This window comes from Ochlerotatus camptorhynchus, unplaced genomic scaffold, assembly GCF_037179485.1.
Source record: "Ochlerotatus camptorhynchus isolate MF236.1 unplaced genomic scaffold, CSIRO-AGI_Acam_v1.1 ptg000091l, whole genome shotgun sequence".
In the NCBI taxonomy this organism is placed as follows: domain Eukaryota; kingdom Metazoa; phylum Arthropoda; class Insecta; order Diptera; family Culicidae; genus Ochlerotatus; species Ochlerotatus camptorhynchus.
The window spans coordinates 439,430-455,449 of NW_027040581.1; the positions used below are offsets into that span (position 1 = coordinate 439,430).

The 16,020-nt window shown below is 45.3% G+C and overlaps 1 protein-coding gene across 2 annotated transcripts in view; it reads left to right on the forward strand.

Annotated features, from left to right (window-relative positions):
- cindr (CIN85 and CD2AP related) overlaps positions 1 to 16,020 on the forward strand; it is a 68,837-nt gene that overhangs the window by 47,289 nt on the left and 5,528 nt on the right. For both annotated transcript variants that reach the window (XM_065218661.1, XM_065218662.1), the window contains exons 3-5: positions 8,437 to 8,638; positions 8,700 to 8,811; positions 8,876 to 9,374. In XM_065218661.1, the coding sequence (XP_065074733.1) occupies positions 8,437 to 8,638; positions 8,700 to 8,811; positions 8,876 to 9,374 (813 nt within the window). The remainder of the gene's footprint in view (positions 1 to 8,436; positions 8,639 to 8,699; positions 8,812 to 8,875; positions 9,375 to 16,020) is intronic.

The following is a 16,020-nucleotide window of genomic DNA, read 5'->3' on the forward strand; positions in this document are numbered from 1 at the left end:
CAGCTCCGCACATGGAAGGACCATGGGAACGTATGGTAAAGTTCGTGAAGGTGGCGATGCTGGAGGCTGAAGCGATTGTCAATTCGTGATCGCTGACATACGTCCCCTTGGAAGCGGCAGACGAGGAGGCAGCACCTAAGGATGTCAGTGGAGTTCGCTCTTTCTTGGGCGCCATAAACTATTATGGGAAGTTCGTGCCGAATATGCGTACACTGCGGTTTCCACTTGATGAGTTGCTGAAAAGAAATGGAGAATTCCTGTGGACAACCGAGTGTCAGCGTGTCTTCAATCGGTTCAAAGAGCTACTTGGTTCCGATCTTCTGCTAACTCACTACGATCCGCGACGAGAGATCATTGTATCGGTGGATGCTTCTTCGATAGGCGTTGGTGCAACCATCCCCCACAGGTTCCCCGACGGGTCGGTGAAGGTGGTCCAGCATGCGGCACGTGCGCTCACGAAGACAGAGATTGGTTACAACCAGCCGGATCGCAAAGGTTTAGCAGTTGTGTTCGCCGTAACGAAATTCCACAAAATGATCTTTGGAAGGCAGTTTCGCTTGCATAGACCGATCACGTACCCTTGAATCGAATATTCGGTTCACGGAAGGGCATTTGTACACAGCAAACCGGTTGCAGCGATGTGCGTTAACGCTACTGTTGTACGATTTCTCCATCGAGTACATTCCAACCGAGAAGATTGGGAACGCCGACATTCTCTCAAGATTGATCAACAATCATGCCAAATCTGAGGAGGATTACGTGATTGCGAGCGTGATTTTGGAGGAGGATGTACGAGTCATTGCGGAAGAAGTGGTCAGTGGTCTGCTGTTGAGCTTCAAGATTGTGGAGCAAGATACACAAGCCGATCAGCAGCTGCGCAAAGTATATCGCTACCTTCAAGAAGGATGGCCAGAAGCGTCGACGATCGTAGATCCTGCGATTCGGCGGTTCCATGGGCATAGAGATTCGTTGTGTTCTATTGGGAAATGCATCATGTTCGGTGAACGCTTGTTGATTCCTGAGAAGCATCGACTGCGGTGCTTGCGGCAGTTACACCAGGGACATCCAGGGATACAACGCATGAAGTCTATAGCAAAGAGTTATATGTACTGGCCATCGATTGACGATACAATCGTTGGGCTCGTGAAGGCATGCAAGCACTGCGCATCCGTGGCAAAACCTCCACCGCATTCCCTACCGGTTCCGTGGCCAGCGTAGAGGTCCATGGAAGCGTGTCCACGTGGATTATGCCGGCCCCATTTACGGAGTCTACTACCTGCTAGTCGTCGATGCCCATTCAAAGTGGCCTGAAGTGGTGCCTACGCAACGAATAACATCCACAGCAACGATCAGCATTATACGATATTCCCTAAACCAATTCAAAATGCGTGCCGTTTAAATGCAATTTTAGCTATTCTTTAAGTTGAATCGAGGAAAAAAGTACGCATTCAGTGAGTAACCGCATTTTTTTGCAACGTTGAGTCAAATTCGACTCAATTTTTAGTTGCTCTCCTTGGCCGTGTACTAGTATACTCATAAACAGAAGACGTAAAATTTTCCTAGTATTCAAGCTGATTTTGAGGAAAATTGATGAACATTTTAATTTTCCACTAATTTGAGAGATATCTTATTCAGTTTTGAGTTAATCTCATCGCCGTAAATGACGTCTAACGTTCTGACAACCGCTACATCTACAGACGAACTGAAAAAAAAAATACGTACAGGTAAACTCTTTTATAACCTCACAACCGGCTCGTTTCTATCTGTTCTCTCGATAATCATAGCAAGCAAGCACGTGATTGGTTGATTGGTTTACTAATGATAAATTACTGTAATCTTTACACCAGTGGCGTTTCCTTAACCTCAATCTACCTGTGCACCAACTCTCAAAACATAAACAATTATCAAAATATTGCTTGTCATATGGATAGATATCGAGTAAACTAGAAGATTGAGTGTATTTTTCAACCGATTCGAGTATGAATATGGCATTAAATCTGGGTTTGAAAGTTTGTGCACAGGTAAAAAGTGAGGTAATGGGGGGCCACTGCTTTAAACCAAAAAAATATTGTCTCAAATCTGAATTAAATGCTGTTAAATGAATTGGAATCCTTTAATAAATGGTCAAGTTATAACCGTTTAAGGTGATACTCTAAGGAAGCCTTAGCGTGAAACTTCAAAGGCACAAATGTCAGCTTCCACAAAACATACAAATTTGAAATTGCTACTCTTTGTTTGTAGTAGCACAGCAAACAAGGAGTAGCAATTTCACATTTGTATGTTTTGTGGAAGCTGACATTTTCACGCTAAGGCTTCCTTAGAGTATCACCTTAAAATCTAACACTATTTCGTCACACATTTTTTTGATTTGCACCCCAGTATAGTCCACAAAAACGTAGTTCTACGAAAAGAAACGGGAATTTGTACCACGAAAATAATCCATGATTTAAATAGCATCTGAAATCACCATAGGTGATCGGCCGGTAACTCCAATTTAGATAACCTAAAACGGCTTCAAGATTGCCTTCAGGGCGATGCTCTCGAAGTTGTCCAGAGCCTTCCAGAGTCTGTTCCGGATGTCATCAATGATCTTCGTCGTATTTTTGTGGCAGACCGGAGAAACTTATTAAGACGCTTCTAACGAAGCTCCGAAATACACAAGCCCCGAGAGTCGATCGCCTTGAAACTTTCATGCAGTTCGGGATGACAGTGAAGCAGCTGTGTGATCACTTGGGGGCCACCAAACTAAAGGACCACCTTAATAATCCTATGTTAGTTCAAGAGCTAGTCGATAAGTTACCGTCGAATTACAAAATGGACTGGGTCCGTTTTAAGCGGAGCAAGAGAGGCACTCCTTTGATAATGTTCACAGATTTCATGAACGACATCGTAGCCGACGCCTCCGAGGTATCAGAGTTTTCAACACTCTTTCTGGGTGACTCCCGCAATGCACAGCAATCTGTAAAAGGCAAACCAAAGCGGAAGGAATTTATGCACGTGCACAACACCACTTCCGGTAAATCTGAACCTCCAACAGCATCTAAAATTGCCAAGCCGTGCAAACTGCGTTTCTGTGACGACTTCAAGAAAAGCACCTTGGCAGACAGGTTGATTGTCGTGGAGCAACACAAACTCTGCGCTCAATGTCTCAATAACGACGGGAAAAGTCGATGCAACTTTAAGATTCGCTGCAATATCAACGGATGTCAAGGCAATCACCATCCACTGCTGCATCGAGCCGAAGGATCTATGCAGCTTATGGATGTTGTGTGCAATACGCATGGTGTACAGAATCGTAGCGTTATCTTCCGTATGGTACCAGTTACCCTGTACTTCCAGGACTACGCACTAGATATTCTGGCATTCTTGGATGAAGGATCGTCGTCTACTCTTGTTGAAGATGAGGTGGCTAGGGAGTTAGACGTCCAAGGTTATGTGGAACCGCTGGTTGTTACGTGAACCGGAAACGTCAAGAGGTTCGAAGATTCGTCCAAAAGAGTTAATTTAAGGATTTCTGCACGGAGCTCAAACGAAAGATTGCGTTGAAGGATGTCCGCACTGTTGCTGAGTTAAAACTACCGAAACAAAGCTTGCAGTACGAAAAGATAGCTGGAAAGTACCCACATCTACACAATATTCCCGCTATGAGCTATGGGCTCGAAGAACCAAGGATTATTCTTGGACTGGACAACTTGGACGTATTCGCTCCTCTCACCTGGGGAGCTAATCGGCGGAAATCCAAGCTGGGGTGGACGATTTACGGCCCTCAACAGAGTGGAGCCGTAGTATCAGACGTCAGAGTCAACTTCCACTCATTGAAACCGTTGAGCAACCAAGACCTTCACGACGCTATGCGTAGCCAGTTCCTGTTGGATGATCCCTCAGTAACATCGGTTACGGTATCAGCCGAAACCGTACGAGCTCGAAGCATTATGCAAGCGACGACAGTACGAGTTGATGACCGGTAAGAAACCGGATTGCTATGGCGACAAAAAGAGCGAAGGTTTCTGGATAGCTATCCAATGGCGATGTCACGACTGAAAGCTTTAGAGAGAAAGTTAGAACGTGTAATCCGGAACTTCGATCGAAGGTCCTTAAACAGATTACCGATTACCTGGTTAAAGGCTATGCGCACAAGGCTACTATCGAATATTTGGCTTAGATGGCAGATGGAAACGTCTGGTATCTTCGCTTGAACGTGGTTCTCAACCCTCGAAAACCAGGGAAAGTGCACCTCGTATGGGACGCGAGAGCGTCCGTCAATGGCATATCGTTGAACACGGAACTACTAACACGCCCTGATCTACTGGTTCCACTCCAATCGGTAATCAGTATGTTCCGTGAAAGAAGCAGGGCATCTGCATTTTTATCAATTTTGAGTTAGCATCATTATTCAGTTTATCTTTATATGTTATTTGAGATGTGCTATTGAAAAAAGGTGGATTGTTCAAGAAAAATGAAAAACAATACCAAGTCAAATTGAGCCACAGCGAAAAGTAACCATTAGAAAAAAAATATGTTAGAAACGTTAGACAACACATCGCATCATGAGATATGTCTCAAGACAGAGTTTCTTCACTACCACTAGGGTAGCTGTAACATGTCCGGATGTGGCCAATATAGTTCTTACGATACTCATGGATAGGGCTTTGAATTCTCATGTGATTTGATGTATCGCTTGATGGATTTTGATTTAAACAGAATTTACCACTTCCCCGGGGATACCCGGAACATACTCAAATGTAGTAAAAAATATGGATAAATTCAAATTGATTTTATACGAGTTTAAAAAGTAACATACCTCCAATTTTTTCATATTATTGAGAATAACATACGCCCTTTCAAATGCCGTAAAAAAACTTTTTTTTTGTTTGCCCCAACCAGAGATATTAACATTTGAAAAGTGCATATTTTTAGTATAAAAACGTCAATAACTCTTGATCGGCGAAATATATTGACAAGCTTTGTGCAGCAAAAATTTGTGCCTTCTTAAGATCTAAAAGTTATCTTTAGACACCTTTGATGAGAAATTCGAAATAAAAAAATTAGAGCTAAAAACTATTTTTTTAAGAGCCACCTTAACTCAATTCAAGAAAATAGCTCTAAATCGGCCAATTTAAGAGATACAAAAAAGTTATTTTCAACAAAGTTGCTTGAAATTAGCTCAGCTATAACTTTGCCGAAGAATGTATACCTTAATTTTTTCAAGCAAAAAAGTTAGATTTTTGATTTTAATGATAATAGGAACCACCCTAGAATTCATTGTCATAAAAATGAGGGCGTAACTATAAGGAACAAGTTTGTAGAAGAGACTTTTAGTCTAAAGTTTCAATTTCAGGCTCAAAACATATCATTCCACCTAAATCTGCATTCTGGACCACTGTGCAGTGGCAGAATTGAACGAAAATTGACAGCCGTTACTAATTGCAGAGTCATTTTCAAGTACATTTACTTGTAACAATTAAGCGGTCGCTTGGTAGAGCGACTCAACTATTTGATTCCTAGATTTAAACTATTCTATTCTATTTTTTTTTTAATTAATCCATATCGCTAATTTTCCATCGTTCCGACTTCAATCTAGCATTTTCGAGTTTGCCCTCGGTGAGAACATTTTTCACATTCTTTCAGTTTCTTGCCTTATTAGTTCAACTGCTGTCAGTGCTGCGTATATGTACAGTCATCTGCTTGATGGAATCAACACTTGTTCAATTATTTTTTAGCTTTCAACCATAGCTATTTCGCTGCTCGCTTGAATGAATTAATTTACCAATAATTGATTCATTAAAAATCGGTTAAAATGCCAAAACACAATGTTTTGCAATCTCCTATACTATCACCTTAGCTTGGGTCCCATCTTATTGCTCAATTCCGGATAATGAGAAAGCGGACTCGTTAGCTAAGGTGGGCACTATGGAAGGCGATATTTTTGAGCGACAAATCGCCTTCAACGAATATTTCTCCATTGCTCGTCAGCAAGTCCTCATCAGTTGGCAACAAAAATTGAATGATGGTGAATTGGGAAGATGGTTACATTCTATTCTCCCACAGGTGTCGAACAAACCATGGTTCAAAGGGTTGGACATGAGCCGCGACTTTATACGCGTTATGTCAATGCTAATGTCCAACCACTATTCGTTAGACTCGCATTTATATCGAATTGGGCTCTCAGGCAGCGTATAGCAGTGGTTATCACGATATCGAGCATGTTGTTTGGTCATGTACCTTACACCGTGTTGCCAGATCTGAGTTATCCACATCCCTCAGGGCCCGAGGAAAAAAACCTGCGATACCCGTTAGAGATGTCTTGGCGAGCCGAGACCTCGACTGAGGATTTAGCAGTAAGTGTCATCTTGTGTTCTCCCAAGTTGTTAGCTGCCCATCGGTGTATCCCCATGTTTGTCTTTTTCATCAGAGTGTCGCCTAGTTCGAGATCAAGAGCACATTGCTCTCCAAACCTTGTGTTCACAATCCCTACCCTGCCATCCATTTTTTACAATTTGTTACCCCTAACCTCGAGATAGCCGCGAGTAATTGGCCCCCGCTTTACTAACGTTAGTTTTAAGTAATTTTGTTATCTAAACAAAGAATATCGGCTCCGCAAAGCTACAGCAAATGAGCCTGGAAAAATAAACGAATGATTAAAAAAAAATTACAAATTGTAACAAAATCGTTTTCACAACTTTCAATGAAACAGTAACCATAATACTTTAAGGGAGAAAGTTTTAATACCTTCTGATTCTACTTGAGTGCCTTTAGTGCTCCATAAATGGCCCTCATTGTGACTCCAATTTACATGTATTTTAAAGTGAAGTTAACGATTTACATAGTTGGAGATGCTTAACGTCAAATATCAGACTTAAGATGAGGAGATGAAAGTATAGAGTTTAGTGGTTCCGTTATAGTACGGCAGTGTGAAAATTGTTCTGTGTGTGTGTACCTTCCACCACCACTGGCAAACATTTAAGGCAGGCCCTAATTTCTTTGTTAATGATTCGTCTCTGAGTCTCCAGGTATGCCTCTACTTCGCTATCTCGCCGGGTTCCGATCCTTGCATAGTGTGTGGCCAACCGAACATCGCTTAGGCTCTCGAATTTCCGTTGACGACATCCACGATGGAGCTCACCATTCGATATCCAGTTGTGAGGCCAACTTGCACAAACTATAAATAAAGTAGGCATGTAATATTAAGCTCCTGTCGTGATTCTAGAAGTTATTCTTAGTCAATTAATTTGTGAATTCTAAGTAGTTATGCGAGGATTTTAAGATGAGATCGGCATTTCGCGAGTATTTCCCAAGGATTCTACCCTTACTTTTTAAATCAAATATTGCTAGCCGCTAGGAGAAACAGTACCACTAAAAGAGCGCTCGATGGTCTTCATGGAGTAGAATGCTTGACGGAGGAGATCTTACGCAAATTTCAATAGTAGGTGAAGTCAGTCATTCGTGCCAAACAATGGGGATAAGTTTCTATCAGGCAAGAATAACCACTCACGTCAAACCCAATCTGCCCTGCAATGACACTCTTACTTACATCACGAATCACTGGGCACGATTTTGCCGGCTGCAGGAATGTTGTTCTCTCGTTCCACTTCAAATTACCGTCAATTCTCACGTGCGACATGTGCTAAATACAAAACGCCTGTGTTCTCCCCGCGGATAACACCCTTCGGATCCATTTGTTACCTGAGTGAGGTGACATTTTCCAGTGTAAGGTATCTTCCATTTATCCATCCATCCACCCACCCACAAATACTCACACATACATAGAGAGTCTATCCGCAAATTTCATCAAGCACCCTTTCTACGACTGGCTGGTTGGCAGACCTGACCTATATTACGGTTTTATGTAACGTTGCGCCGGGCCAACTCTCGCTCTGTCGCTTCTCTTTCTAGCACCAGCAGTCGAAACCGAAAGGCAAAAGTTGAACCCCAAACCAAGGCATTCTCGTGGTTGATGAATGTCGCGGGACAACAAGGCCCGGCAGAGTAGGATTGGCGGAAGGGGAGGGTCTCGAAGGGTATCGATTCACACTGACTGCTGTGCTGCGGCGCTCACTCGTGCAAAACTTGCGGTGATGGCAACCAAACGTGTACATTTGCAAGACGAAGGAATAGGAATATAATATCAACCGAGTCGGGTTTGGGCTTGGCAGGTCTCGGTCTCTCTCTCTCTCACACTATATTTTCACTACGTGTGTAGCTATCCCTGGTGGGCTCTCTGACTGGAAATCGTTTGCGACACTAACAGCTGTTCCACTGGCGTGAGCTAGTGCGGGAGCAGCATTCCTTGCAAATATCCAACAGGGGGCCTATGCACGCCTATGACGTGCACTTAAGATTCTGTGTTGTATGACCTTTTTCAGATAAAAAAAAATATCTCTCAAACAGCGAATCAAATATTTATGTGTTTGCATTTTCTCGTTGGAATCTTTGCAGTAAGCGCCATCGTTGAGTACGACTACACGGCCAAGGAATCGGACGAGCTGACGCTGAAGCGAGGGACCACCGTTACCAACATCAAGATTCAACCGGGCGGCTGGTGGGAGGGCACACTGACGGCTACCGGCAGGACCGGTATGTTTCCGGACAACTTTGTCCGGGTGCTGGAACCGGACGATAAGAATCCGGTCGTATTAAGGTAACACCTCATCCGAGTGAAGCCACTGTTGCGAACCTAACACAACTTTCAACTTTTCCAGAGACAAAACAGCCGCCCTGAACCGCCGATGTAAGGTCATCTACAGCTACCAGGAGAACAAACCGGACGAGCTGACGCTGGCCGTCGGGGATGTCGTGGAAATTTTCGAAGAAGTGAGTCGTTTTAGTCAACACCAATCAACCTTGCTTAATCATCGACGCATTCCAAAAATTGCAGGTGGAGGAAGGCTGGTGGCGGGGAAAACTAAACGGAAAGGTCGGCGTTTTCCCATCGAACTTCGTCGAACTGATAGAATCGGCGTCGCCCATGTCGGCGAACCGCAAGAGCAGCACCGGAGGACCGAAACCGACTGCCGGACTGCTGATGGACGGCAGCAACAGCATAGGAAGTTTGTCCAAAACGAACAGTTTGAACAAAAGTCGAAGCAGTCTGAACAGTTCCCGGGAAAATCTGGACGATGTGATATCTAATCAGCACCAGCAGCAGCAGCAACTGTTGTTCGATGCCCCGTCGCTGCCGCCGAAGCCGGTGCGGGATCTGTGCAAGGTTCTGTTCGCCTATGTCCCGGCCAACGAAGACGAGCTGCGGCTCGTGGAAGGCGATATCATTACCATCCTGACCAAGGAGCTGCCCGACAAGGGCTGGTGGAAGGGCGAACTGAAGGGGCACGTCGGGGTGTTCCCGGACAACTTTGTGGTGGTGCTGCCTCCTGAGAGTGAGTATACTTGTTTTGGTTTTTTTTGTCGGCTGATTTTCGTCCTGGTGGTGGCGCTGACCATGCTTGGCATACACAGTTGTACACACCAACTGCTCATTTTTTAATAACTTTTCACTCAGTTGTTGAAATTTGTTTTTCTTTAAAGTAATTGATAGATTAGGATCAAAGTTTACTGTTGATATGGAAAGAGTAGATAAATATTAACATTTGAACCAACACCAATGCATTTTTACACTAAAAGTCCGAGATGTGCGGCGAGCATTTCTCACTTGCGTTGCAAAAAACGCAAAATCGAATACAGTTTATTACTACAATTAAAATCTACTTTTTTTACGTATCTTTAACAAGCTTAAACTCTATTCTATCTACTGCTTCGTCAACTGTGTGCAAAGTTATTAACAAAAGAGCAGTTCGTGATCAAAACTGTGTATGCCAAGCATGGCACTGACCGAATGCGTTTAGTTTGAGAACTACTTTGGAGTTACATTTGAAGTTCTGCTGAATTTATGATTAAGACTTCTTTAAACTTGTTTGAGAATCCATCTTCAATTAGCTTGGGAAATGCCTTTGGCCTCTGTTGAGAGGAATAAAACGGCCGACTGAGATTCGAGAGCATGTATTTTCAAGCGCTTCAAAAATTCAGTTTGCCTTTCAATATTCCAACAATTCCTAAATGCCAGCTTCCGGCCCTAATCCAACAACGAGTCCAACAGATACCTGTTTCCCCTTCGATTTAATCCTCCTTCCAACTAATCACTACTAAATTACTTCTGCAACGTGCCTTTCTATTCAACGGTCACTAGCGGTTTACTTTAATAATTATTTAACTAGTATAATGCAACTTAACAAAGACAGAATTCAATTCTCTACAGTATAATAGAAAGTATGTTGGCTGCCGAAACCCAAGCGCTGTTTTGTCCGTTTGACGTTTATGCTGATGTCCCGGAGCAATGGGCGCTCCTGTCACGACTCCGTAACGGTTGGCAGTGCGGCCAACTCTACAGCGGCTGCGACATCCTCCCCCGGGTGCATCTTGGGATCTGCCAAGACTGCACTACTACAGCCTACATCCAGCAGCGCCAGCTTTGCTACTGGCCAACGTAGAATGCCTCCGGAAGTCTGCACCTTAGCTTGACGTACTCTGCCGTCGGTCCCGACGATCGTCTGGACTACCCGTCCACGTATCCAGTTGTTGCGCTTGCTGCCGTTGACTATCAGCACCAAGTCCCCTTCTTGTAGTGGCCGAACCTCCACGAACCACTTTGGTTGCCGCCGTATCACTGGCAGGTACTCCACAATCCAGCGATACCAAAAACGATCCGGCTTTTGCTGGATTTGGTCCCACGTGCCCTTCAGACGATGCTGTGCCTGACCTGATACTACACTCGGTTGGTTGGCACCGCTCGAGCTCCCCATCAAGAAATGGTTCGGCGTCAATGCTTCTGACTCCGCAGAGTCCAGGGGCAGGTAGGTCAGAGGCCTTGAATTTACGATGCTTTCCGCTTCCACGACCAGCGTTTGTAGTCCCTCATCGTCCAACTTCCCCTCAGTGTACGCGTCCATCATAGCTTTCTTGACGGACTGCACAAGTCGTTCCCATGCGCCCCCCATGTGTGGGGCACCAGGAGGTATGAAAGTCCACCTCGTTGATGAATTGGTGAACGTTGAAGACAGTCCCTGGCTTATCTGTTCTCGCAGTAGGCGTTCAGCTCCCTGGAAGTTGGTCCCGTTATCGCTGATGAATTCTACCGGTGAGCCACGTCGTCCAACAAAGCGCCGCACACAGGATACACACGAAGACGTCGACAAGCTGAATGCTACCTCTAGGTGTACCGCACGCACTGTGAGGCACGTGAATAGCGCAATCCATCTCTTAACGCTGGATCTCCCGACTTTCACTAGCAGCGGCCCGAAGTAGTCCACTCCTACGTAACTGAACGGCCGGGCGTGAACGGCTAGTCGTGCTGGTGGCAACGGTGCCATTGGCGGGATATTCGGACGAGCCTTGCGTAGTTTGCACACCATACATGTACGAGTGAAATTCTTAACGAGCGAACGGAGCTTCGGTATAACAAAGACTTGACGAATCTCGTTTACGATAGTTTCCGTGTTGGCATGACGGTACTTACGATGGTATTTCTCGACTACCAGTCTTGTTACCCAATGTTCTCTGGGCAGAATCACTGGATAGCGCATGTCAAATCTGACACCTTCAGCAGCTCCAATTCTACCGTGCTGTCGTAACAATCCGTCCTCGTCGATCACTGGAATCAGCTGATAGATCCTACTGCTCTTGTCTAGTGGCTTCCTTTCATTGATCGGTAGGCCTGCGTTCCGCTGGAGTATGTCCTTCTCATTAGGAAACGATTCCCATTGAACGAGCTTCAAAACGGTCACTTCCGCTGCAAGGAGTTCGTCCTGTTCCAATTGTCCTCTTCTTCTTGGCTGTCTCTTGGCGGCGTTGCGCTGGAAGCGCAGAACGTATCCTACAGTGCGGTGTAGTCGCTCCCATGACGAAAACCTTTCGTAATCGATGATCCGCTCGATCTTAGTGTGGTGCAACACCGACGCTCGAATCTCTTCCGTGATGTTCACGGACGGTGGTACGGTACTTGGCCACTCGTGCTCAGGTTGCTGCAAGAACTTCGGCCCGTCGAACCACTTGCTCTCGTCCGAAAAATACGGTCCGCATCCCCATTTGGTCGCTTCGTCGGCTGAGTTGAAACGCGACCGTATCCACTTCCATTCAGCAGCATTTGTGTTCTCCAGTACTTCTCCTACTCGGTGGGCTACGAAGGGCTTGAAACTACGAGGGTCCGATCGTATCCAGTGCCATGCCGTGGTGGAGTCGGTCCAAAGAACCCTCCTTTCTACCCGAATCGTGTGGTTTTCTTGCACGAATTTCAAAAGGCGTGTTCCGAGGACACAGGCTTGAAGCTCAAGCCTCGAAATTGACATGGGCTTAAGCGGGGCAACTTAAGCTTTACCAGCAACCAGTCCACAACGTATCACTCCGTCTCCGTCTTTGGCGCGCAAGTAAACAGCGCACGAATACGCTGCAGGGCTTGCATCGACAAAAACGTGTAGTTGCGCTCCCCCGTAAGTATCTTCGGTAGCTCGTGGAAAGTAGCACCTCGGAACCTTGATTGTCGATACAAATTCAATCATCTCCACCGATCGTAGGCAACGTCTTCAATAGCTTCATCCCAGTCGGTTCCTGCTCGCCACAAATCCTGAATCAGGACTTTTCCGTGTATCAGGAACGGAGCTAGTAACCAGAGCGGGTCGAACAGCGTCATTACGCAGCGAAGCAGCTGCCGCTTAGTTGGCACGTTTCCGCTTTCGATGAGATCTCGCACCTCCTCACTCATACGAGTAGAAAAGCACAGCTCGTCCGCAGCAGGCTTCCACAGCATTCCCAGTACCCGTTCCGATGATTCGCCAACTCCCATGTACAGATTCTTGCTTTCGACTGTCTTGGGTTCTCCCAGGTGATGCAGAACTTCATTGCAGTTCGAGTTCCAGTTTCGTAGGTGGAACCCCCCATTCCGGTGTACATGTCGCACATCTTCCGCTACCTGCTTCGCTTCCTCAACGCTTCCGAAACTATCTAAATAGTCGTCGACATAGTGACTGCGCAGAATACCATCCGCGGCACGAGGGAACTGATCAGCATGCTCCTTTGCGTTCAAGTTCTTGACGAACTGCGCCGATGCAGGTGAGCAGGTTGCTCCGAAAGTCGTAACGTCCATCACAAATACCTCCAATGGCTGTGTTTTGTCCTTCCGGTACAAGAAGCAGAGTGCGAACTTATCTGCCTCCCTCATGAATACTTGGTGGAACATCTCCTGAATATCCGCATTAACCGCCACCCAGAATTGGCGGAACCGAAACAACACCGCAGGCAACGCTGTCAACTGATCCGGGCCTTTGAGCAGCATACTATTCAATGATATGCCACCAGCTTTCGCTGCAGCATCCCAAATAGCGCGCACTTTTCCGGGTTTTGTTCGGATTGGTGACCACACCTAACGGCAAATACCACGTTCTCGCTGGATCCGCTTTCTCCAATTCCTCTGTTGACGCCCGGTGGGCGTATCCCTTTTCTTGGTACTCCTGGATTTGTCGATGGAAGTTTTCGTTCAACGCAGGATCCCGATCTAGTTTCCGTTCAAGACACTGCAGTCTACGCACAGCCATGCCGTAGCTGTTGGGAAGTTTGACGTCATCCTGCTTCCACAGCAGCCCCGTTTCAAAGTGTTCTCCCACGCGTCTCGTAGTTTGCTCCAGTAACCGCTGCGCTCGTTCTTCTTCCTTGGTGAGGATGGCTTGACTTGGGGTCGCTCCGTTCTCTTTCACTGCAAAAAACTGCTTGATTGTTTCGTGCAACTTGCTGCTTGTTTCGCACTCACACACGTGGAAGCTGTAGCCTTCGCTAAGCCGCTCCTTCTGCTGCCCGTATACACACCATCCCAATCGTGTCTTCACTGCAGACGGACCTGTTCCGTCTCCTTCACGTATCTTCAGTGGCAACGCCAGCCGTAAATTGTCGAGGCCGATGAGAACTTTCGGAACCGCCCCTTGATAACTCTGCACTGGAATTTGCCTCAGATACGGATGTTCCTCAACAGCTTTATCGTAGTCGAAACTCTGACTAGGTAGGTTGAGATTTGCCACCGTCCGCGTATTGGCCAGCTTGTACTGCCGCTTCTGTCCGACTCCGGATATTGCAATCGTAACCACCTGAGAGTTTTTCTCCACCCGAGAGGTATTCCCAGTCCACCGTAGACAGAGTGATTGTGAACTTCCCCTTACTCCTAACTGAGCTACCAGTCCACCTTCGATGAGCGTCAGTGATGAACCTTCATCCAAGAACGCGAAGGTATCCACGCGTCCTGAGCTGCCATGGAGCGTAACGGGAACAATTCTGAAAAGAACGCTCAAGTCTGCAAAACGATGTGTGTGATTTTCAGCTACTAGGGGAATCGACTGCACCGGTGACCTTCCATGTAGTAACGGATGATGGCGGTACTGACAACCACGCACGTTGCACCGACTGTCACTGCGGCACGAACGTTTTCCATGTCCGGAAATCAACTTGAAACTATTAGTGGGATTTCAATTATTCTAAAATTTCCCTAGAATTCCAAGTGAAGTTCTTTGGAAATTTTCCTTTTGAATTTCTTCTAGAATTCCAGTGTTAAAATGCTCTCGAATTTCTGGAAACCGCAGTTATCTTAAATTTTGTTAAATCCTATCTTAATTCCCTTCAATTTTTTTAAAAGGATTCAGTCGGGAAAATCTATTTAGATTTCCTGTCCTAGTTTTTAATTATTGTTGAATACCATAATTTTGCACATTTAAGACCGAATTTTGAATGCACAGTATCCGTTCGATTTTGGCACGGTTAAATTTTTGCAACTAAACCACAAAACCGTTCGTTTTTGCTCCTTGTGATATTTTTTAAATACCTCTGAAACTTTGTTACAAACTCTTCTGGAGTTTTCTTCGGAGCTCTTCTGGAATGACACCACTGACTGGACAGTTGCTTACCGACCCAGCTGAAACGCTGGCTTGAGCACTTCGAACAACTTCTTCAAGTTTCGACGGCCAACCAGCCATCAACATCTCGGCATGATCCGCTTAGGGTGGGGCGCATCACTCGCATCAATTCCGAGGCCCTTTCACTGCAGGAGATTGAAGCAGCTATCCGAAGCATGAAATCCAACAAGGCTCCAGGGGTCGATCGCATACCAGCAGAGATGCTCAAAACTGACCCCATGCTATCCGCTCAAATATTGCATCAACTATTCTGTAATATCTGGGACAGCGCGACTTTTCCGGCCGACTGGATGCAGGGCGTTCTAGTGAAGATCCCAAAGAAGGGGTTTTCCTGAATCGGATACAGAAGAAGATCGACGCGACTCTGTCACACTTCTCATCATCCTGGAACAGGTCAATGAATTCCAAGAGTTCCTTTATTTGGTATTCATTGACTACGAAAAAGCTTTGGACCGACTCAATCACGAGAATCTGTGGGCGCCCTGAGACTCAAGGGAGTCCCGGATAAAATCGTCAACCTCATCGAAGCGCAGTATCAGGTTTTCACGTGCAGAGTTCTGCATAACGGAAATATCAAGAACTTTAAAAAAATACGAAAGTTTAGCTAAGTTGATTAGAGAATATCAACGAAGTTCCATTCATTTAAAACAAATGCGAGAACTTTTAGCAAGCAGCGATAAATATCTTCAAGAAATTCCAGAGAACTTAGAATTTAGATAGTTTCATGATATTCAGCGAAGTTCCGAGTACTTCGAGGACGATCAAATAGCTTTAGAATAATCCCATTAACTTAAGCAAATTTGCAGCGACTTACAAGAAATTCTGTGGAATTATGGGGTATTCCAAGAATTCTATGGTTGATCTAAAAACCTCAGGGAATTTTAAATATATAATATATATCAGAAAATTTGCCGGACAAACAAATTTAGAGTACTTTAGGTAAGCATAGTTCAGGGAAAATAAGTGAGCGTTTTTAATGGTTAGAATACATAAGGAAAATTGTCCAAACTTCAAGACAAATCAATTAATTTCAGTAAAGTTGCGGGTTGTTAAAAAATACTGATAAATTCAGGGCAACCTA